The 24,506-nt window shown below is 51.6% G+C and overlaps 1 protein-coding gene across 1 annotated transcript in view; it reads left to right on the top strand.

The window, feature by feature from the left end:
- The window catches only part of tfr2 (transferrin receptor 2), a 157,712-nt gene that overhangs the window by 85,477 nt on the left and 47,729 nt on the right, over positions 1–24,506 (top strand). Inside the window, 8 exon segments of the mRNA XM_085977382.1 lie at positions 2,649–2,771; positions 5,307–5,423; positions 8,272–8,411; positions 11,597–11,775; positions 14,670–14,789; positions 16,058–16,140; positions 17,176–17,239; positions 18,079–18,146. Of these exon segments, the coding sequence (XP_085833508.1) occupies positions 2,649–2,771; positions 5,307–5,423; positions 8,272–8,411; positions 11,597–11,775; positions 14,670–14,789; positions 16,058–16,140; positions 17,176–17,239; positions 18,079–18,146 (894 nt within the window).

Below are 24,506 nucleotides of genomic sequence, written 5' to 3'. Positions count from 1 at the left end.
GTAAGGTGAAGCATCACAAGAGAGAATGATGTCTTTCTCTGCATTGTAGTGAACCAGCACATCAGAGGACAGCATCAGTTTCTTGGACTGTTCAAATTAAACTCTCTGTTCCTCTTCCCACTGCCACTGTGTCTCCTTGCGCAGAAGTTTGTGAAGAGGTGCTAACACTGTCGCCAAGTTTGGTAAAAACCTGTTATAATAGTTTAGCAGTCCCAGGTAAGCTTTTAACTCAGTCACATTTGTAGGAGCTGGGGCCTCCTGCAGTGCTTTTACCTTCTCCTTGATTGGATGGAGCCCGGTGGCGTCCACTCTGTGTCCCAGGAACACTGCCTCATTCCCCAGGAAAGTGCACTTACTCCTCTTGAGCCGTAACCCAGCCTTATCCAATCTTTGTAGTACCTCTCTGAGTGCTCAGATGCTCCTGGTCGGTTCTTCCCATCACCAAAATATCATCCAGATAGATTGAAACATGTGGAATCCCTTGCAGTACACCCTCGATAGTCCTCTGGAAAATAGCTGGACTAGATGAGACACCGAATGGTAAGCGGTTATAGGTAAACAAACCCTTGTGTGTATTTATGATTACATACTTCTTGGATTCCTCATCTAGTGTAATCTGCAAGTATGCATGACTCATATCCAGCTTCGTGAATTTCTTCCCTCCAGCCAAGTTTGCAAAAAGATCCTCAGTTTTAGGAATAGGATACTGTTCTAGTTTAGACACCCTATTTACTGTCAATTTATAATCTCTACAGATTCTTACCGAATTGTCTGGTTTTAAAACAGGTACAATGGGAGCTGCCCATTTTGAACATTTTACGGGTTCCAGAATGTTCTCTCTCAAAAGACGGTCAAGCTCAGCCTCTACCTTCGGCTTCATGGCCTACGGCACAGGTCGTTGTTTAAAAAACCTTGGCAGTGCCTCCTTGCCTACATAAATCTTAGCTGGGGGGTCCTTAAATGTTCCAAGTTCTTCCTTGAACACGTTCTCATGTTCAATCAACACTTCTTGCAAAGACAACTGTTTGCCTCCCTCCATTTGATTTATTGCTCCCCAATCTAATTTAAGTTCTCGTATACAGCCCCGACCTAACAAGTTTGGTCCAGAACCTGATACTACAACTACAGGTAGCTGTTCCACGGTGTCCCGGTGTTTCACAGTTACAGTAGCTGTACCCAATGTCGCCACTCGCTCACCGGTATAGGTTTTAAGCTGCATAGAGCAAGACTTTAACTCTGGAACTTTCGCACGGTTCCGCAATTTTGAGTACTCCTCCCTGTTCATTATGGTAACACCGCATCCGGTATCCACCTCAAAGTTCACCTTAGAGTCATTTACTATCAGTTGCAAAGTGATAGGATCCACTTTTGGAATGTCCTCTACCATACTATGCAATATGCACATGTCGTCTTCTTTCTCAGCTTCTCCACTGATGTGATGTGCTCCCTGTTTTTTCACTTCTCTTACTAGGTTTTGCTTTTCTCCCCCTTTAGGTTCGTATACCTCCAGGGTAGCTTTTGCTCGGCATGCACGTTTTATATGTCCTTTTCTCCCACACTTGTGGCACATTTCCTCCAGAAACCTGCATTCCCTCGCCAGGTGATCTCCATTGTATCTATAGCATGCCTTTACATGCTCACGTTGTGGTTTCTGACTCATATTTAACTTATGCACAACCGGACCTCCAACTTGCATTGTCGTAGCCCAGTCTGAACCTTGTATTTCTTTTACATCATGGTTAGCTGTCTCTATGGCTTGAGCAAGTTCCAACGCTTTTTCATACGTAAGCCCAGTCTTGGACAATAATCTCCTCTGCATTCGAGCATCCATTATCCCGCAAACAAGCCTATCTCTCAGCATGTCTTTCAAACTGTTCCCGTAATTGCAATCGTGTGCCAGTTTTCTCAACACCGCTACATAATCCAATACAGTCTCTCCCGGTTTTCTGGTCCGTGAATTAAATTTAAAACGCTGTACAATCTCACTTGGTCTGGGATTGAAATGTTCCTTTAGCAAGTCCACTAAGTTAGCAAATGTAATGCCTCCAGGCTTTTCAGGACTGCATAAGTTCCTCATTAAACTATACGTCTGACTTCCCACGGAAGTGAGCAAAATAGCTCTCCTTTTTCCAACATCAACTATATCATTTGCTACAAAGAAATGCTCCAGCAACTCACAGTATTCGTTCCAGGTCTGCGTCTGAACATCAAAAGCAGAGAGCTGTCCTACCATAGCAGCCATGATTCCTTGATTCAGCGCTTTTCTTTTATTTTTCCTTCTTCAAGATGAGATCTGTTCAGCCTCGTCACCAAATGTGATATCCGAGTGGTAAGGTCAGAAACTGAGATAAGCCAGACTTCAGGAACCAAAACCCAACTTTTTAATTAACGATTGAGCAAAGAACATTGCTCTTACAGGCTGCAGCAAACACACTCTATTTCTTACTGTGCGATCACAAGATGGAGGATTAACCTCTGAGTCATACCCAGAATGCAATGCCACTACCTTAATAAGTGGTGTGCCAGGACATTACCTTAAACTGGTAAATATAATCCCTTAATATTTGTCTCCATCTGGTGGATAACTTAAGCATTACATCCCAGATTACTATATCTGCAATCTGTGCTTTTGCCTCTTTCTATTGCAGGGAGGCCTTGTCTACGGTTATTATGGGAGACACGAGGACTTCAACAGACTGAAGGAGTTGGGCGTCAGTGTCCAAGATAATATTGTCATTCTCCGAGTTGGGAAAATAAGCTTTGCAGAAAAGGTTGGTCACATTAAGTGTTTGCTCCTGACAGGAAATTGCTCATGGACTCCACACACTCCCAAATGGTGATGATCATCCACCCCTCTGTATTTTTACTTTTAAAAGAAGGATGTTTTGCCAAACAGAGTTACTTTCTTGGTTTCGATTCCAGCGGAGACTGATGGGACAGGAGTCTCCTCTACCTGCTGGCCGTAAGGAGCTATGTGAAGTGAGTTGGGCAATCCCAGTCTCGAGGTACTGTGCCCATCCCACTAAACTGCCCCCCATTCGGGACTAAATTGGCAATCTCATCGAGGGAGGCTGCAGGAAATGAAAAAATACCAGCCTACTGCATTGGAGGGCGCTCTTCTGAAGTTATAGTTAATACTCCTTGTTGGGGCAGTGTAGAGGGAGCACTACTCTGTATCTAACCCGTGCTGTACCTGCCCTGGGAGTGTTTGACGGGACAGTGTAGAGGGAGCTTTACTCTGTATCTAACCCGTGCTGTACCTGCCCTGGGAGTGTATGATGGGGCTGTGTAGAGGGAGCATTACTCTGTATCTATCCCGTGCTGTACTTGCCCTGGGAGTGCTTGATGGGACAGTGTAGAGGGAGCTTTACTCTGTATCTAACCCGTGCTGTACCTGCCCTGGGAGTGTTTGATGGGACAGTGTAGAGGGAGCTTTACTCTGTATCTAACCCGTGCTGTACCTGCCCTGGGAGTGTTTGATGGGACAGTGTAGAGGGAGCTTTACTCTGTATCTAACCCTTCCTGTACCTGCCCTGGGAGTGTTTGATGGGACAGTGTAGAGGGAGCTTTACTCTGTATCTAACCCGTGCTGTACCTGCCCTGGGAGTGTTTGATGGAACAGTGTAGAGGGAGCTTTACTCTGTATCTAACCTGTGCTGTACCTGCCCCAGGAGTGTTTGATGGGACAGTGTAGAGGGAGCTTTACTCTGTATCTAACCCTGCTGTACCTGCCCTGGGAGTGTTTGATGGGACAGTGTCGAGGGAGCTTTACTCTGTATCTAACCCGTGCTGTACCTGCCCTGGGAGTGTTTGATGGGACAGTGCAGAGGGAGCTTTACTCTGTATCTAACTCGTGCTGTACCTGCCCCGGGGGTGTTTGATGGGACAGTGTAGAGGGAGCTTTACTCTGTATCTAACCCGTGCTGTACCTGCCCTGGGAGTGTTTGATGGGACAGTGTCGAGGGAGCTTTACTCTGTATCTAACCCGTGCTGTACCTGCCCTGGGAGTGTTTGATGGGACAGTGTAGAGGGAGCTTTACTCTGTATCTAACCCGTGCTGTACCTGCCCTGGGAGTGTTTGATGGGGCAGTGTAGAGGGAGCTTTACTCTGTATCTAACCCGTGCTGTACCTGCCCTGGGAGTGGTTGATGAGACAGTGTAGAGGGAGCTTTACTCTGTATCTAACCCCGTGCTGTACCTGCCCTGGGAGTGTTTGATGGGACAGTGTAGAGGGAGCTTTACTCTGTATCTGACCCGTGCTATACCTGCCCTGGGAGTGTATGATGGGACATTGTAGAGGGAGCTTTACTCTGTATCTATCCCGTGCTGTACCTGCCCTGGGAGTGTTTGATGGGGACAGTGTAGAGGGAGCTTTACTCTGTATCTAACCCGTGCTGTACCTGCCCTGGGAGTGTTTAATGGGACAGTCAGTGGGAGCTTTACTCTGTATCTAACCCGTGCTGTACCTGCCCTGGGAGTGTTTGATGGGACAGTGTAGAGGGAGCTTTACTCTGTATCTAACCCTGTGCTGTACCTGCCCTGGGAGAGTTTGATGGGACAGTGTAGAGCGAGCTTTACTCTGTATCTAACCTGTGCTGTACCTGCCCTGGGAGTGTTTGATGGGACAGTGTAGAGGGAGCTTTACTCTGTATCTAACCCGTGCTGTACCTGCCCTGGGAGTGTTTGATGGGACAGTGCAGAGGGAGCTTTGCTCTGTATCTAACCCGTGCTGTACCTGCCCTGGAAGTGTTTGATGGGACAGTGTAGAGGGAGCACTACTCTGTATCTAACCCGTGCTGTACCTGCCCTGGGAGTGTTTGATGGGGCAGTGTAGAGGGAGCTTTACTCTGTATCTAACCCGTGCTGTACCTGCCCTGGGAGTGTTTGATGGGACAGTGTAGAGGGAGCTTTGCTCTGTATCTAACCCGTGCTGTACCTGCCCTGGGAGTGTTTGATGGGACAGTGTAGAGGGAGCACTACTCTGTATCTAACCCGTGCTGTACCTGCCCTGGGAGTGTTTGATGGGGCAGTGTAGAGGGAGCTTTACTCTGTATCTAACCTGTGCTGTACCTGCCCTGGGAGTGTTTGATGGGACAGTGTAGAGGGAGCTTTACTCTGTATCTAACCTGTGCTGTACCTGCCCTGGGAGTGTTTGATGGGACAGTGTAGAGGGAGCTTTACTCTGTATCTAAACCCCTCACGTTAAATTACTGTCAGACTGTTAATCAGCCTGCAAATCCCTCCATTACTTCACAGTCGAAGCTTCTCGCTGTTTCTAAATTGATCTGATTGTCTGTCTACCGCAGGTTGCCATTGCCCAGCAATATGGAGCAGTCGGCGTTCTGATCTACCCTGACACTGCCGACATACCGCAGAACCCCAGGGGGCTAGGGCTGTTCGGCTACACGGCCATCTCCGGACACGTAAGTGCGCAAAGCTGAAACCCACCCTCCCCCCATTCTGTGGGAAACAGAGCCTTGGTCGGACCCCTTCTGGAGTAACTGCATTCAGTTCTGGACATCGCACCTCAGGAAGTTTATTTTATTTTTCTATTTGTTCCTGGGATGTGGGCATCGCTGGCAAGGCCGGCATTTATTGCCCTTCCCTAGTTGCTCTTGAGACGGTGGTGAGCCGCCTTCTTGAACCGCTGCAGTCCGTGTGGTGAAGGTGCTCCCACAGTGCTGTTAGGGAGGGAGTTCCAGGATTTTGACCCAGCGACGATGAAGGATCGGCCAATATATTTCCAAGTCGGGCTGGTGTGTGACTTGGAGGGGAACTTGGAGGTGGTGGTGTTCCCATGTGCCTGCTGCCCTGTCCTGCTAGGTGGAAGAGGTCGCGGGTTTGGGAGGTGCTGCCGAAGAAGCCTTGGCGAGTTGCTGCAGTGCATCTTGTAGATGGTACACACTGCAGCCACGGTGCGCCGGTGGTGGAGGGAGTGACTGTTTAAGGTGGTGGATGGGGTGCCAATCAAGCGGGCGGCTTTGTTCTGGATGGTGTCGAGCTTCTTCAGTGTTGTTCATCCAGGCAGGTGGAGAGTATTCCATCACACTCCTGACCTTGTAGATGGTGGAAAGGCTTTGGGGAGTCAGGAGGTGAGACACTCGCTGCAGAATACCCAGCCTCTGACCTGCTCTTGTTGCCACAGTATTTATGTGGCTGGCCTTGGAGGGGGTGCAGCGCAGATTCACCAGAATGATACCGGGGCTAAAAGGGTTAAATTATGAGGAAAGTTTGCACAGACACGGCTTGTATTCCTTTATCAGCCACGATCCTATTGAATGGCGGAGCAGGCCCGAGGGGCCGTATGGCCTACTCCTGCTCCTACTTCTTATGTTCTTATATCAGAATGGTTACAGCACGGAAGAAGGCCATTCGGCCCATCGAGCCCGTGCCAGCTCTCTGCACGAGCACTTCAGCTAGTCCCACTCCCCCGCCCTTTCCCCGTAGCCCTGCAATTGTTTTCCTTCAGGTACTTATCCAATTACTTTTTGAAAGTCACGATTGAATCTGCCTCCACCACCCTCTCAGGCAGTGCATTCCAGATCCTGACCACTCGCTGCGTAAAAAAGTTTCTCCTCATGTCGCCTTTGGTTCTTCTGCCAATCCCCTTAAATCTGTGTCCTCTTGTGTTCTCGACCCTTCCACCAGTGGGAACAGTTTCTCTCTATCTACTCTGTCCAGACACCTCATGATTTTGAACACCTCTATCAAATTTCCTCTCAACCTTCTCTGCTCCAAGGAGAACAACCTCAGCTTCTCCAGTCTATCCACGTAACTGAAGTCCCTCATCCCTGGAACCATTCTCGTAAATCTTTTCTGCACCCTCTCTAAGGCCTTCACATCCTTCCTAAAGTGCGGTGCCCAGAATTGGACCCAGTACTCCAGTTGAGGCTGAACCGGTGTTTTATACAGGTTTATCATAACTTCCAAACTTTTGTACTCTATGGGGGAAAAATTCAGTTGTTTGCGCCTCCCGTTAGCGCCTTAAGAGGGCGCTAATGGGGCGCAAAGCAACTAGCGCCCGGGCGCGGCGATGTTTGCACCGCTTGCGAAATTAACTAGGCATTTTGCGGCGGCGCTAAACACTACCGCCACGATCTCCTGCGCCGGCAGATCGTGACGTCAGTTGAGCATGCAACGCCCCGGACCGGATATTGAGTGGCGCCCCCTCCCTTACCGCCTGCCGCTAGCAACGACAGGTTGAGGGGAGCGTTATGCTGTCAGAAAGGGACTAGGGGAGCGCTATTTAAAGGCGACCGCTTCCTGCCTTTTTTTGTCGGTGACATTTTTGCACCACGCATTCTGAGAGAGAGAGAGACTTCTGGAGAGATTCAACGCTTCGCCAGCGCTCTGAGGTAGCGCCTCGCTCCTCGGCCTTTGCGCCTTAAGACAGGTGTGAAGCGCCTGATTTAGCGCTCCAATCACCCCCAGGGGTGATAAAAGCCAAGTTTGCCATCGGAGGCGATAATTAGCGGCAGGCGCTAAACTTTGCGCACGGCCGATAATGGCGCCCCAAATGGGGCGATACCGAATTTTTCCCCCTATGTCTCTATTCATGAAGCCCAGAATCCCGTCAACCTTTTTAACCGCTTCTCAACCTGCCCTGCCACCTTCAACGATTTGCGCACATATACCCCCAGGTCTCTCTGTTCGTGCACCTCCCCCCCCTTTAGGATTGTACCCTTTAGTTTATAAGTCCTCTCCTCATTCTTTCGACCACACACCTTTCTGTGTTGAATTTCACCTTGAGTATTGCGGGGTGATCTGATCGAGGTGTTTAAAATGGTAAAAAGATTTGATCGGATAAATAGAGAGAAACTATTTCCTCTGGTGGGGAGGGGGTGCGGTGAGGGGGGGGGGCGGAGTCCAGAACGAGGGGGGCGTAACCTTAAATTTATAGCCAGGCCGTTCAGGGGTGATGTCAGGAAGCACTTCTTCACAGAAAGGGTGGTGGGTATCTGGAACGCACTCCCCCCAAAAAGCTGTGGATGCTGGGGAGTCAATTGGAGCTTTCAAGGCCGAGATCGCTAGATTTTTGTTGGATATCGAAGGAGCAAATGGAGTTGAGATACAGCTTAGCCATGGAATCATAGAACCTTTCAGCACAGAAGGTGGCCATTCGACCCATCGTGCCTTTGCCACCTGCTCTGTTGTAAAGTTCTTCGATGCTGTTCTCTCCGGCCCTCCGCTGTATCCGACGGCCCGTCGTTTATAAAAGATTGTTGGTGGCGTCGCTCAGTCACTGTTCCGTCTCTGTCTCTCTCCCTCCAGGTCCATCTGGGCACCGGTGACCCGTTTACTCCGGGCTTCCCTTCCTTCAATCACACGCAGTTCCCTCCCATCAACTCGTCCGCTCTGCCCAGCATCCTGGCCCAACCCATCAGCGCCAACGCAGCTGTCAAGCTCATGAGGTAAGCAGGTGTCCGTGAAACCAACCCACTCCCACCACCCCCCCCCAAACCCGCTCGTACCTGGCAACGGCCATCAGGCAGCACCTTGGAGTCAGAAGGTCGTGGGATCATAATCCCACTCCAGAGACTTGAGCACAAAAACTCGAGGCTGACACTCCCAGTGCGGTACTGAGGGAGCGCTGCACTGTCAGAGGTGCTGTCTTTCAGATGAGACGTTCCACTAAAGAATTTGGGAGGAGAGTGTCAACACTTACAGGGGGTCCCCGGGAGTTTGTCAGTATTACAGGGGGTCCCCGGGAGTGTGTCAGTATTTACAGGGGGTCCCCGGGAGTGTGTCAGTATTTACAGGGGGTCCCCGGGAGTGTGTCAGTATTTACAGGGGGTCCCCGGGAGTGTGTCAGTGTTTACAGGGGGTCCCTGGGAGTGTGTCAGTATTTACAGGGGGTCCCTGGGAGTGTGTCAGTATTTACAGGGGATCCCCGGGAGCGTGTCAGTATTTACAGGGAGTCCCTGGGAATCTTTTCCTTATTTACAAGGGGTCCCCGGGAATGTGTCAGTATTTACAGAGGTTCCATGGGATTGTGTCAATATTTACAGGGGGTTCCCGGGACCGTGTCAGTATTTACAGGGGGTCCCCTGGAGTGTGTCAGTATTTACAGGGGGTCCCTGGGAGTGTGTCAGTATTTACAGGGGGTCCCCTGGAGTGTGTCAGTATTTACAGGGGGTCCCTGGGAGTGTGTCAGTATTTACAGGGGGTTCCCTGGGAGTGTGTCAGTATTTACAGGGGGTTCCCTGGGAGTGCGTCAGTAATTACAGGGGGGCCCCGGGAGTGTGTCAGTGTTTACAGGGGGTCCCTGGGAGTGTGTCAGTATTTACAGGGGATCCCCGGGAGTGTGTCAGTATTTACAGGGGGTCCCCGAGAGTGTGTCAGTATTTACAGGGGGTCCCCGGGAGTGTGTCAGTATTTACAGGGGGTCCCCGAGAGTGTGTCAGTATTTACAGGGGGTCCCCGGGAGTGTGTCAGTATTTACAGGGGGTCCCCGAGAGTGTGTCAGTATTTACAGGGGGTCCCCGGGAGTGTGTCAGTATTTACAGGGGGTCCCCGAGAGTGTGTCAGTATTTACAGGGGGTCCCCGGGAGTGTGTCAGTATTTACAGGGGGTCCCCAGGAGTGTTTCAGTGTTTACAGTGGGTTCCCGGGGAATGTGCCAATATTTCCAGGGGGTCCCCGGGAGGGAGGTATTCCCCCATACAAAAATATTCTAAAACCTCAGTGTAGCACGCTCACGGGATTGATGCTAGGCTGTGGCAGAACCGAGAGAGGGAAAGGAGTGGGGGATAAGGTTCATATCCGAGGCGAATATCCCAGCTCCTGTGCGGCCGCTGTGAGTGCAAATGTATAAACAGCGGCTGGGTATTAAGCAAGGGTCAGAACGAGCGTGCGATAAACTGCAATAAAATACTGCTTGCGAGCCTAGCTCCAATGACAGGCGATGGCTCCCGCAGAGGAATGGCCAGGGTACTGGAGGACATCCGGCGCCCGTGGAACCCATACGTACCCCTGCGGGAGTCAGCTGTGGCTCAGTGGGTCGCACTCCCTCTCTCACCTCTGAGTCAGAAGGACGTGGGTTCGAGTCCCACGCCAGGGACTTGAGCACAAAAATCCAGGCCGACACTCCCGGTGCAGTGCTGAGGGAGTGCTGCACTGTCGGAGGTGCCGTCTTTCGGATGAGACGATAAACCAAGGCCCCATCTGCCCCCTCAGGTGGATGTAAATGATGCCATGGCACTATTTCAAAGAAGAGTTCTCCCAGCCCTACAACCGTCCAAGATCGCTGCACTTCTCCAATTCTGGGGCCAATATTTATCCCTCAATCAACATCACTGAAACAGTTGATCTGGTCATTATCACATTGCTGTTTGCGGGAGCTTGCTGTGTGGAAATTGGCTGCCGCGTTTCCTACATTACAACAGTGACCACACTTCAAAAAGTACTTCATTGGCTGTAAAGCGCTTTGGGACGTCCTGAGGCTGTGAAAGGTGCTGTATAAATGCAAATCTTTCTTTTTTTCATGGTGTGGAGATGCCGGTGTTGGACTGGGGTGGACAAATGTAAGAAATCACACAACACCAGGTTATAGTCCAACAGCTTTATTTGAAATCACAAGCTTTTGGAGCGCTGCTCCTTCGTCAGGTGAAGTGGAGAAATGCATAAAGACACAGCTTATATAGTCAGAGAATAATGTCAGATGTTTACAGGTAATCTTTCTAACGACCATTTATCACACCTCGGCAGAGAGATAATCACAGCAATCAAAGGTGTAAATGGTGTCCAAACAGGTCAGTCAGGAAAACATTACATCAAAGAACAATGAGGTGGGGTCACAAGGGGTCAAATGTTGCAGATGCTGGGGTCTGGACCATGCAGACACTGCGACAACGGATGAACGGACACTGCGCAACAATCGCCAGGCAGGAGTGTTCCCTCCCAGTCGGGGAACATTTCAGCAGTCAAGGACATTCAGCCTCCGATCTTCGGGTAAGCATTCTCCAAGGCGGCCTTCGAGACACACGACAACGCAAAATCGTCGAGCAGAGACTGATAGCCAAGTTCCGCACCCATGAGGACGGCCTCAACCGGGATCTTGGGTTCATGTCACGCTACATGCAACCCTACCTGACGTAGGGTCATCCAGACTCGAGTCGTCGTTGGCTTGTTCTCTCCACATAGATGCGGCCGGACCTGCTGTGATTTCCAGCAAAAAAAAATGTTTTTTGTCTGTTTTTTTGTTTTTCATACAGACCCCAGCATCTGCAACATTTGACCCCCTTGTGACCCCACCTCATTGTTCTTTGATGTAATGTTTTCCTGACTAACCTGTTTGGACACCATTTACACCTTTGCACCTTTGATTGCTGTGATTATCTCTCTGCCGAGGTGTGATAAATGGCAGTCAGAAAGATTACCTGTAAACATCTGACATTATTCCCTGACTATACATGTTGTGTTTTTATGCATCTCTCCATTTCACCAGACGAAGGAGCAGCGCTCCGAATGCTTGTGATTTCAAATAAAGCTGTTGGACTATAACCTGCTTTTGTGTGATTTCTTACATTCTTTTTTTCAGTAAAGGAAGAAGAAAAATCTGACTCTCATGGTGTGTGATTCTTGTCTTTCCCTTGCAGGAAGATGGGTGGACGGGAGGCTCCCCAGGACTGGAAAGGTCGCTTACCCAACATCAGCTACAACCTAGGCCCCAGCTTCTTGGAGCTGGGACATCGGCTCCAACTGGGCGTCACCAACTGCATGGTGTCCACGGTGATCAGCAACATCTTCGGGTCCATTGAGGGCTTCACGGAACCTGGTGAGCGTGCGAGGGCGCTGAGGCGATTGGCCGGTGGGATTGACGGCACCGGTCGGAGACAGCACACACCGTCCCACCCCCCTCCGCTCCCCCCACCCCGTCACTTCCTCCACCCTCCACCCTCCCTCCTTTCTTCCTAACTCGCCCCATGTCCGGTTCACCCATCACCCCCTGGGCTCGCTGACCTACACTGGCCCTCGGATAAGCAACGCCTCCATTAAAAAAATCTCATCCTCGTGTTCAAATCCCTCCATGGCCTCGCCACCCGCCCCCCCGCCCACCCCCCACCCTATCTCTGTGCTCCTCCAGCCCTACAACGGTCCAAGATCGCTGCACTTCTCCAATTCTGGCCTCTTGAGCATCCCCAATTTTTCATCGCTCCAACATTGGCGGCCGTGCCTGGGCCCCAAGTTCTGGAATTCCCTCCCTAAACCTCTCCGCCTCTCTCTCCTCCTTTAAGACCCTCCTTAAAACCTACCTATTTGAACAAGCTTTTGGTCACCTGTCCTAATATCTCCTTATGTGGCTCGGTGTCAAATTTTGGGAGTGTTTGATGGGACAGTGTAGAGGGAGCTTTACTCTGTATCTAACCCATGCTGTACCTGCCCTGGGAGTGTTTGATGGGACAGTGTAGAGGGAGCTTTACTCTGCATCTAACCCGTGCTGTACCTGCCCTGGGAGTGTTTGATGGGACAGTGTAGAGGGAGCTTTACTCTGTATCTAACCCATGCTGTACCTGCCCTGGGAGTGTTTGATGGGACAGTGTAGAGGGAGCTTTACTCTGTATCTAACCTGTGCTGTACCTGCCCTGGGAGTGTTTGATGGGACAGTGTAGAGGGAGCTTTACTCTGTATCTAACCCATGCTGTACCTGCCCTGGGAGTGTTTGATGGGACAGTGTAGAGGGAGCTTTACTCTGTATCAAACCCATGCTGTACCTGCCCTGGGAGTGTTTGATGGGACAGTGTAGAGGGAGCTTTACTCTGTATCTAACCCGTGCTGTACATGCCCTGGGAGTGTTTGATGGGACAGTGTAGAGGGAGCTTTACTCTGTATCTAACCCATGCTGTACCTGCCCTGGGCGTGTTTGATGGGACAGTGTAGAGGGAGCTTTACTCTGTATCTAACCCGTGCTGTACCTGCCCTGGGAGTGTTTGATGGGACAGTGTAGTGGGAGCTTTACTCTGTATCTAACCCGTGCTGTACCTGCCCTGGGAGTGTTTGATGGGACAGTGCAGAGGGAGCTTTACTCTGCATCTAACCCGTGCTGTACCTGCCCTGGGAGTGTTTGATGGGGCAGTGTAGAGGGAGCTTTATTCTGTATCTAACCCGTGCTGTACCTGCCCTGGGAGTGTTTGATGGGACAGTGTAGAGGGAGCTTTACTCTGTATCTAACCTGTGCTGTACCTGCCCTGGGCGTGTTTGATGGGACAGTGTAGAGGGAGCTTTACTCTGTATCTAACCTGTGCTGTACCTGCCCCGGGAGTGTTTGATGGGACAGTGTAGAGGGAGATTTACTCTGTATCTTACCCATGCTGTACCTGCCCTGGGAGTGTTTGATGGGACAGTGTAGAGGGAGTTTTACTCTCTATCTAACACGTGCTGTACCTGCCCTGGGAGTGTTTGATGGGACAGTGTAGAGGGAGCTTTACTCTATCTAACTCGTGCTGTACCTGCCCCAGGAGTGTTTGATGAGACAGTGTAGAGGGAGCTTTACTCTGTATCTAACCCGTGCTGTACCTGCCCCAGGAGTGTTTGATGGGACAGTGTAGAGGGAGCTTTACTCTGTATCTAACTCATACTGTACCTGCCCTGGGAGTGTTTGATGGGGCAGTGTAGAGGGAACTTTACTCTATATCTAACCCGTGCTGTACCTGCCCTGGGAGTGTTTGATGGGACTGTGTAGAGGGAGCTTTACTCTGTATCTAACCCGTGTTGTACCTGCCCTGGGAGTGTTTGATGTGGACAGTGTAGAGGGAACTTTACACTGTATCTAACCTGTGCTGTACCTGCCCTGGGAGTGTTTGATGTGGACAGTGTAGAGGGAACTTTACACTGTATCTAACCTGTGCTGTACCTGCCCTGGGAGTGTTTGATGTGGACAGTGTAGAGGGAGCTTTACACTGTATCTAACCCGTGCTGTACCTGCCCTGGGAGAGTTTGATGGGACAGTGTAGAGGGAGCTTTACTCTGCATCTAACCCGTGCTGTACCTGCCCTGGGAGTGTTTGATGGGGCAGTGTAGAGGGAGCTTTACTCTGTATCTAACCCATGGTGTACCTGCCGTGGGAGTGTTTGATGGGACAGTGTAGAGGGAGCTTTACTCTGTATCTAACCCGTGCTGTACCTGCCCTGGGAGTGTTTGATTGGACAGTGTAGAGGGAGCTTTACTCTGTATCTAACCCGTGCTGTACCTGCCCTGGGAGTGTTTGATGGGACAGTGTAGAGGGAGCTTTACTCTGTATCTAACCCGTGCTGTACCTGCCCTGGGAGTGTTTGATGGGACACTGTAGAGGGAGCTTTACTCTGTATCTAACCCATGCTGTCCCTGCCCTGGGAGTGTTTGATGGCTGAAATGGGCATTAACATCCTCTGGAAAGCAGTAGGACCCAGAGTGCGAGACCTGATGATCAACAGGCCTCTCTTGGAAGAATCACAAGGCTTTTCTTTGCTCTCATGTCAGCTAGCGACTGTCCAATGCTCTGTGTGCGGGATTCCAAGACAATGGTCACCTTTACCTGTGAATTGACAGCATCACTGAACTGGTGCCCTCGGTATTCGGCATTAACCAGAGCTGAGGACGGAAGCCTCGAATCTTGCCCGCTCCCAGTGTGTGGAAAAGATTCTCTGCCGACACGGCTCACTGCACCTGCTGTTATCTCTTTCTGTTTTACAGATCGGTACATCATCTTGGGGGCGCAGCGAGACGCTTGGGGTCCTGGTGCCGCAAAGTCGGGTGTGGGGACGGCCATCCTTCTGGAGCTGGCCCACGCATTGTCCGAAATGGTGGCAAACGGTAAGAGAACCTTTGGGATAGAATTACATGGAACGTTACCGCTCAGAAACCGGCTCCACACGAGCCTCCTCCCACTCAACCTCTCCACAATGCGCCCCTTCCCCCTTACTGGAGAAGGCTGGCCCCAGGCTTGCGCCTCTCCGCCGCTCGCCCGCAGGCGAATCTAGGCCGTGAGCTGTTCGACTACGAGGGGCTTCACCCCCCTACGCCTGAGCTTGACCTCGCCACTCGGCGTCCCTGCGGGCAACTGCCCGCTCCAGTCAAGGGTCACTCGGCAGCAATCAGGAGAAACCCCGTCCCCAAGCTCAGGCGCGCTGAGTGTGACTGTAGATCGGCTGAGAGCAGACAGAGATTGAACTGTGGCCTTCCGGCCCTGTACGGCTCACTGGACCTGTAACCTCCTCCGAACCTACAACACCTCCGAGTTCTCTGCACTCCTCCAATTCTGCCCTCTTGCGCATCTCCGATTTTCCATCCGCCATTGGCGGCCACGCTTTCAGCCACCTGGGCCCCAAGCTCTGGAATTCCCTCCCTGAACCTCTCCGCTTCTCTTCCTCTCCTCCGTTAAAACGCTCCTTAAAACCTATCTCTTTGACCAAGTTTTGGTCACCTGTTCCTAGTATAGAAACTTAGAAAAATAGGAGCAGGAGGAGGCCATTCGGCCCTTCAAGCCTGATCTGCCATTCAATATGTGGGGGCGGGGGGGGGGGGAGGGAGGAGGGGGAAAGGTTGTTTGACTGACTGAAGAATCATCCAATCAGATAACCAGGAGACTGTTGTCTTTCTGCTGGGCTGGGATGGCAGGGCATCCTGAGGATGGACATGTTGGGCGACCAATGGCAGGAATGTGGAGGCAGGGTGGTTGGAGGTCATGTGATGAAACCTCCAGGTATCCGTCCAATCGGAGTTGGCGACCCTACTGGGGCGGGAGGAGGAGATGGCTGGTTTGAGTTTGGGAGGTCCCAATCCTGACCATCATCCGGCGACACTTGTCCAAGACTCCAGGCGGGTGGATGTCGGAGGAGGGCAGGTTCGAGCTCAGTTGCGATGCACTCCGTGTCTGAATATCCTGCTGACATTCGCTGTCCGGCCGCCACACACCTGGAGAATGGCCACTCGGGCAAAGGTAGTGGCGGTGCTGCTCGACCCCCCAGCTCGGAGTCCGCACCTTCATGGGAGGAGACTGGATGGAAGCTAAGCTATTCGGCACCGCTGATCCTCGCACTGCGTTGCTCCGTCCCATAATTATTGTGGCTCTTTCCCGTCAGGGTTCAAGCCTCGGCGAAGCCTGCTGTTCGCGAGTTGGGACGCTGGCGAGTTTGGCAGCGTTGGAGCCACAGAATGGCTGGAGGTAGGGCATTGGGCGGAGCCGGGATTGGAGGGGGCGGGGCCGGGATTGGAGGGGGCGGGGCTGGGATTGGAGGGGGCGGGGCCGTGATTGGAGGGGGCGGGGCTGGGATTGAAGGGGCGGGGCTGGGATTGAAGGGGCGGGGCTGGGATTGGAGGGGAGGGGCTGGGATTGGAGTGGAGGGGCTGGGATTGGAGGGGAGGGCTCGGTATTGGAAGGGAGGGGCTGGGATTGGAGGGGCGGGGCTGGGATTGGAGGGGCGGGGCTGGGATTGGAGGGGCGATGCCAGGATTGGAGGGGCGGGGCTGGAATTGGAGGGGAGGGGCTGGGATTGGAGGGGAGGGGCTGGGATTGGAGGGGCGATGCCAGGATTGGAGAGGCGGGGCTGGAATTGGAGGGGAGGGGCTGGGATTGGAGGGGAGGGGCTGGGATTGGAGGGGCGATGCCAGGATTGGAGAGGCGGGGCTGGAATTGGAGGGGAGGGGCTGGGATTGGAGGGGCTTGGACAGGAGTGGCAGGGCTGGAATTGGAGGGACTGGGATTGGAGGGGCGGGGCTGGGATTGGAGGGGCGGGGCTGGGATTGGAGGGGCTGGGATTGGAGGTGCGGTGCCAGGATTGGAGGGGCGGGGCTGGGATTGGAGGGGAGGGGCTGGGATTGGAGGGGCGATGCCAGGATTGGATGGGCAGGGCTGGAATTGGAGGGGAGGGGCTGGGATTGGAGGGGCGGGGCTGGGATTGGAGGGACTGGGAATGGAGGCGCTGGGATTGGAGGGGAGGGGCGGGGCTGGGATTGGAGGGGCGGGGCTGGTACAGATGGGCGGAGCTAGGACTGGAGGGGCGGGGCTGGAATTAGAGGGGCATGGCCGGGATTGGAGGTTTGGAGATGGGATTGGAGGGGAGGGGCTTGGATTGGAGGGGAGTTTGTGCAACCTTATCCTGAAACTTTAACGCTTTAAGACCAGGAGTGCTTATTATATGCATTATAGAGTGACCAAGCCTCTGATGTAATGGTATTGACTCTCTGCCTCCGTCTGCAGGGTTACTTGACCATGATGCACCTAAAGGCAGCGGCATACTTCAGTCTCGACAAAGCAGTCCTGGGTAAGAACCATTCGATAAATCCGTCGGGGGGAGCGGGGGAATTGGAGCCTCCTCACCCGCTGTCCAAGGGCTGCCTGTTGCCCATTTCCCATCCCCTCTTGGCGCTGCCCCAGGGTTTTCTTAGAAGGGCGGGGCAGGCCTGAGTGCAGGCCAAACAACTGGAGGTGGGAACGGGAGTCGTTCCTGACACCCCCCTCCCCACCTCAAATTCCTCCCTTCGCGTCCCCTGGGGCATCCATTTGCAGTGGCGTTCCGAGAGGTTGGCCGTGGTTCCTTGTGCCTGGAGGCCCCTCCGAGTCAGGGGTCTGCGGGGGCCCAGGCAGCGGGCCGAAGAAGGCCCCCCCAAAAAATACTACTTCCCTACCAGGGATCCACCGGGTGGTCAGGCTTTGGGGCCTACTGGCTCTTGTTCGCCAACAGCAGTCAGAAGGCACACGGCGGTCCAGACCTCCAGTTGTAGGCCTCTCAGGCCTGGAGTGTTCCTGTTTCCACAACCAATTCCTGGTTCAAGGCCATGCCAGCCTTGGGGCTGACACAGGAGGGGGAAGTGGGAGACCAGGCCGTGCTGATAGCCTGGCCCAGCAAATTTGGGGGCAGGCTGCTCACTTGTAGTCCTCTAGAACTGCGCCCAGGCAAGGGAAGGAGGGAGCAATACTGAGGCCCAAAATCCAACTGCGGCCTAACCGTTGGTTTGTGCAGGTTCTCTGCCTTTCTTACTCGGCATAAACTAGATCCCATTTCGTTTTCACAGCTTTAGCAACCTGCCCTCTCACCGAAACAAATATATTTAGCAAGTAAGAAACCACAGTGTCCAGACTAACGCTCTGCTCATTTTCCAGGTGATGACAGGCTCTACACTCAGTCCAGTCCTCTCCTCCACAACCTGATTAAGGCGGTGATTAAGCAGGTACGTGCATTTAACGCTGGCTGCTGCTCGTTTCTAGGAACAGGAGGAGGCCATTCAGCCCCTCGAGCCTGTTCCGCCATTCAGCTAGATCGTGGCTGAACTGTATCTTAGCTGCACCTACCCGCCTTGGATCCATAACCCTTAATACCTTTGACTACAAAAAATCTATCGACCTCAGTTTTGACATTTCCAATTGACTCCCCCACCCGATAGCTTTTTTGGGGGAGAGTGTTCCAGATTTCCACTACCCTTTGTGTGAAGAAGTGCTTCCTGGTATCACCCCTGAACGGCCTTGTTGAGTCTGTGTTTACAAGTGCAGTTATGATGAATAACACGACACAGACAACAGAGAGTGACTAAACAGGTCTTTAGTGATTGAGGGTCAGAGCGGGAACTGAGATACATATTACTCCACAGGGTTTATATACCGGTGTGGTCACTACCGGTACTACAATGTACAGGAGCTGTTAAAAAGTAGTCCTTCACCTTAAGGTATCTATTTTGTCCGTGTATAATTGAGACACGGACAGCAGGAGTTGATTTAAACAAGTCTTTACTGAATGGAGTCAATCGGGAAACTGAAACTACAGAGGCTCTCTAGCGCCTTTTATACAGGGGTGGTCACTGCCGGTACCGCAGTCTGAGACCAGTTATTCTCTTAAAGGTACATACACAACAATTCCTCCCCTTTTAGATAAACAGTACATAACATTCATTTAACAACTAAATGATAACTAATTACAATCACAATTACAGTTGCTAGATACATTGGTTGAGTTTAAGCAATTATAAGTTCAGTCTTTGAGGAGGCTTCCTGATTCTGTCTGGATAACGCCTCTTTGGGATATCAGGTTCTTCTGGCAAGGTTGAGTCGGGATCAATGTCGTTGTTTGGTTCATCTGCTTCCAATATCACCGATTCTGCGGTAGCTGCAATTGGTACGTCGATTTCATTGCCAGGTGTATCAGATCGTGGTGTGGAGTTGACGTTTTCCAGTGACTCTAGAATCTGGTCAGCATGGCGTCTTACAATGCTCTCTCCAACGTCCACGGTATACATGAGAGGTCCTTGCCGTGTACAAATCGTTCCTGGCTGCCATTTCTCAGTGCGGTAGTCCCGGGCCAAAACTGGTTGACCTATCTTAAAACTCCTGGTCGGCCTTTCATTCATATTCTGAAACTGCCTGTTCTCCACATCTCTTCGGACGTTTGGCTTAACCAAATCCAAGCGGCATCGTAGTCTTCGATTGAAGAACATCATGGCTGGAGTTTGGTTGGTAACCGCATGTGTCGCATTCCGGTAGGCAAACAAGAAGTTGTCCACCTTGTGTTGTAGGGGTATATCTTCATTACACATTGCCTTGATAGCCTTCTTGAATGTTTGGACAAACCTCTCGGCCAATCCATTAGTGGCTGGATGATATGGGGCAGATGTGTAATGCTTAACACCATTGTTCTTTAAGAACCTCCGGAACTCTTCAGACACAAACTGTGGTCCATTGTCAGAGCAAATCTGTTCAGGCAGCCCATTTCTGGCGAATATGGTTCGTAAGACTGTGATGGTTTTTTCTGTGGTGGTTGAGGACATTTTTATTACCTCTGGCCACTTTGAATGGGCATCCACCGCAATTAAAAACATCGAGTCCATAAAGGGACCAGCAAAATCAATGTGCACCCTTTGCCATGGAGATGAGGGCCACTCCCATGGATGTAGAGGAGCTTGTGGTGGGGCGTTTTGGACCTTCTGGCATCCTGCACAGCTCTTGGTCATCTCTTCGATTTCTCTATCGATTCCCGGCCACCACACAAACGCTCTGGCTAAGTTCTTCATTTTTACCCCACCCAGATGACCCTCATGAAGCTCATTGAGCACTCTATCCGTCAACTTAGGTGGAATTACTACTCTGGATCCACACATCAAGGTTCCTCTGCACACTGACAGCTGTTCTCTTCTCGGCGAGAATGCTGGCAGCAGTGGTTCGCCATGTGCTGGCCATCCCTTCACTGTTAAATCATAGACCCGGGATAGTGTCGGGTCATTTCGTGTTTCCTTTTCTATGTTTGCATTCATCACAGGGAGACATTCGACTATGGTCGAGTGGAATATCTCCATTGGATCCACTGCAAGGTCTTCTTCCACCGTCGGCAACGGTAGGCGCGACAATCCATCAGCATTCCCATGCTGTTTAGTTCCCCTGTACTCGATGTCATATTGGTGTGCCCCTAGGAAAAGGGACCATCTCTGCAGCCGTTGCGCTGTCATTATCGGTACGCCCTTCTGAGGGTTGAAAATGGAGACAAGACGTTGATGATCAGTTAGTAGAGTAAATTTTTGACCGTGCAGGTAGTGATTGAACTTCTTCACCCCCCACACTAGGCTGAGGGCCTCTCTGTCAATCTGGGCGTAGTTACGCTCGGCTGAAGTTAACGAGCGTGACGCAAAAGCTATTGGCCTCTCTAAACCAACAAGGAATTTATGTGACAGTACCGCCCCAATGCCGTAGGGAGACGCATCACACGCCAGTCTGATCGGCAGTGCTGGGTTGTAGTGAGCCAATACTTCCCTTGAAGTGATTAGGTCTTTACTCTTCTGAAAGGCCCGCTTACAGTCATTGCTCCATTTCCATGCTACTCCCGTTCGTAGTAGGGCATTCAGTGGGTGCAGAATTGTGGACAAATTCGGTAAAAACTTATGGTAGTAATTCACCAATCCGAGGAATGACCTCAGTTGCGACACATTTTCAGGCGCTGGGGCCTTAACAACCGCTTCAATTTTGTCAGGGGACTTATGTAACCCCTCCTCATCAATCACGTGGCCACAATACGATATCTGTTTCTTAAAAAACTCGCACTTGGGCGGTTGGCTCGTAGCCCATGTTCCCGTAGTCTAGTGAGCACCTGTTCTAGGTTGTTAAGGTGTTCACTGTCATCTTCACCTGTCACAAGGATGTCGTCCAAGTAACACTGAGTCCCCAGAATCCCTTGCAGGACTTGTTCCATCGCTCTTTGCCATATCGCCGGAGCCGATGCTACTCCGAATACCAATCGATGATACTGGTAAAGACCTTTGTGAATGTTTATCGTGAGATACTTCCTAGAGGATTCTTCAACCTCCATCTGCAAATATGCTTGTGCTAGGTCAATTTTTGTAAAACGCTTCCCTCCAGATAGTGAGGCGAAGATGTCTTCTATCCTTGGAAGAGGATATTGTACTGTGTGAAGGACTGGGTTCACCGTCACCTTGAAGTCCCCACAGATGCGAACCTTCCTTGGCTCCTCAGACTTATTGCTTAACGTTTTCTTCATGACAGGAACGATGGGTGTCGCCCACTCGCTCCAGTCGACCTTAGACAACACGTCTGCCTTCTCCAGATTCTCCAGCTCTGCCTCGACGGCTGGGCGAATTGCATATGGTACCGGTCTTGCTTTGAAAAACTTGGGAATTGCATTCTCTTCTATTTTTATCGAGGCGGTTACGCCTTTAAGAGTGCCCAGTTCTTGTTGAAATACCTCTTTGGCGTTAGCTAAGATTGTTGACAATCGTCCAGGAGTGACGTCTTCATCTTTTTTACCATCCACCGTCATTGCATGAATGGAGTGCCAATCTAAGCTTATCTTCCTGATCCATTCACGTCCCAATAACGGTGGTCCACCATTTTGCAGTATGTAGAGATACAATTTCCGTATTTTCTTGCCATTGTATTCGACAGGCACCCTTATTTTTCCTCTGGGGTATACTTTTTGCCCCGTATACGTCGTCAAGACGATGGATGTCTCTCTCAAGGGTATGTGTGAGAATAGCTGCTCATAGTCTCGTCGATTCATGACGGTTAGCGCTGATCTTGTATCCAATTCCATTTTAACTTGGGACCCTGCTATCGTGAGGGCGACCCAAATGGTTCGGTGATCCTCTTTTGCGATTACATTGTGAAGTTTGAGACAGCTTAGTCTCTTGTTCTCGGATTCACTATCGCTCATCTGGTCTTCGGAACTACTGTCCGTCACCTTTTGTACTTTCTTGTACGGTTCCTTAGTAGCCTTTTTGTTGTCGCTGGTCTTCTTCCCAGACCTGCAAACTCGTGCAATGTGTCCCATCTTTCCGCATTGCCTGCATATTTTGTCCTTGGACCAGCAGTCCTTCTGGTCATGGTTAGTTCTGCCGCAGCGATAACATTTTTCAAATCCCCGTGTCATTTCGTGGGTGCCGTATTCCTGTGGCTTTTGTTGTATTTCCGCAGCTCCCCTGGCTGCTGCTTCGTACGATACTGCCACGCTGAAAGCCTTATCTAGCGTTAGCTCTTTCTCTGAGAGTAACTTCTTCTGTGTTCCTTCACTCAGGAGTCCACAGACAAATTTGTCCCGTAGGGTATCTGCCAGTCCTGCTCCGAACTGGCAGTGCTTTGATAGCTTGCGTAGTTCCGTAAGGTACTCAGCATTGCTCTCATCTTTATGCTGAGTTCTCCTGTGGAAATTAAATCTTTCTGCTATCAGCAGCGGTGCAGGGTTTAGGTGTTCCTGTAGGACAGCAACAATTTCGTTAAAACTCTTCGCCTTCGGTTTGGCTGGAGTAATCAGGTCCCGCAATAGGCCGTATGATCTAGCGCCCATTAAATTTAGCAATACCGATGCCTTTTTCTCATCGGCTATTTCATTTGCCTCGCAATATACCTCGACTCTTTCCACATACGTGGTCCAGTCCTCTATTGTATTATCAAAGGCAGTGATACAGCCAGGCTTCGGCATCTTGAAAATCTAAAATGGTGCCTCCCGTGCTTTGCCTTCTTCCCCGATTAAAGAAAATGGCGCCTCCCGCGCTTTGCCTTCTTCCCCGCTGTTGCTAGCGCTGCTTTCCGCGGTTTCCGTTGCAACCTGCAGCTCCTCGCGGTTTCCTGTGCGTTTAATATTTCTTTTTTTATTATTTTCCCGTCGTGGAACAACCCTGTGGGACTCTTGCCTCCCTCTTCTCGGGTCCGTACGCTGCCCGGCTTCGTAGCACCGGCCGCGCCCTGTGTGCTCCACCCTCTCTCTCTCTCTCCTCTTCCCGACAACGCTGCTCGGCCCCGTTGCAAGCCACCCGCTCGAGTTCGCGACCGCCACAGCCCAGGAAGGATCAGTGTACTACCTGCCACCAGCCCGATTAGCTGAAGCACCGTCGACAGGAACCAGGCCCCGCTCTCGACAGCTTCTCCAGCAATCTTCAACTCCGCTGACTCAGGGGCAGATGCCCACGGTCGACGCCCGTTTCTACTGTTTCTTTCTTCCTTTTGGCCTCGACCTCTGCTCACTTCGCTTCAGGAATGGATCCCAGGAGGTGGTGCCGACTGTAGGTAAGTTCGTATCTGCTCGTCGCCAGTATTATGTCCGTGTATAATTGAGACACGGACAGCAGGAGTTGATTTAAACAAGTCTTTACTGAATGGAGTCAATCGGGAAACTGAAACTACAGAGGCTTGCTAGCGCCTTTTATACAGGGGTGGTCACTGCCGGTACCGCAGTCTGAGACCAGTTATTCTCTTAAAGGTACATACACAACAGTATCCTCTTAAGGTAGTACAGGTTACATACACTACAATTCCTCCCCTTTTAGCTTAGCAGTGGACACCCCATTAATACAGTACATGAATATATATACATACTAGCTGGGGGTGCCCGGCGGTGCCGAGGCTTTTTTGAGGGCATGTTGTTGTTGGAAGAGAGAGAGGGAGTGACTGGGGGGGAAGAGAGAGAGGGAAGGAGAAGAGAGAGAGGGAAGGAGAGAGATGGAAGGAGAGAGAGAGATGGAAGGAGAGAGAGGGAAGGAGAGAGGGAAGGAGAGAGAGAGATGGAAGGAGAGAGAGAGAGGGAAGGAGAGAGACGAGAGGAGAAGAGAGAGAGAGGGAAGGAGAGAGAGAGAGGGAAGGGGAGAGAGAGAGGGATGGAGAGAAGAGGGATGGAGAGAGAGAGAGGGAAGGAGAGAGAGGGAAGGAGAGAGAGAGAGAGAGAGAGATGAAGGAGAGAGGGAAAGAGAGAGAGGGAAAGAGAGAGAGGGGAAGAGAGAGAGGGGAAGAGAGAGAGGGACGAGAGAGGGGACGAGAGAGAGGGGACGAGAGAGAGGGGACGAGAGAGGGAAGAGAGAGAGGAAAGAGAGAGAGGGAAAGAGAGAGAGGGGAAGAGAGAGAGCGACGGGGGGAAGAGGAGAGAGCGACGGGGGAAGAGAGAGAGCGACGGGGGGAGAGAGAGCGACGGGGGGGAAGAGAGAGCGACGGGGGGAAGAGAGAAGAGCGACGGGGGGGGAAAGAGAGAGCGACGGGGGGAAGAGAGAGAGCGACGGGGGAGAAGAGAGAGAGCGACGGGGGGGGAAGAGGAGAGAGCGACGGGGGGG

Source organism: Somniosus microcephalus, unplaced genomic scaffold (genome assembly GCF_052327205.1).
Source record: "Somniosus microcephalus isolate GS21.2 unplaced genomic scaffold, FLI_Smic_1.0 unresolved_chr4, whole genome shotgun sequence".
Taxonomy (NCBI): domain Eukaryota; kingdom Metazoa; phylum Chordata; class Chondrichthyes; order Squaliformes; family Somniosidae; genus Somniosus; species Somniosus microcephalus.
Note: the sequence above shows the minus strand (reverse complement) of the source record. Positions and strands in the feature narration are given on the sequence as shown.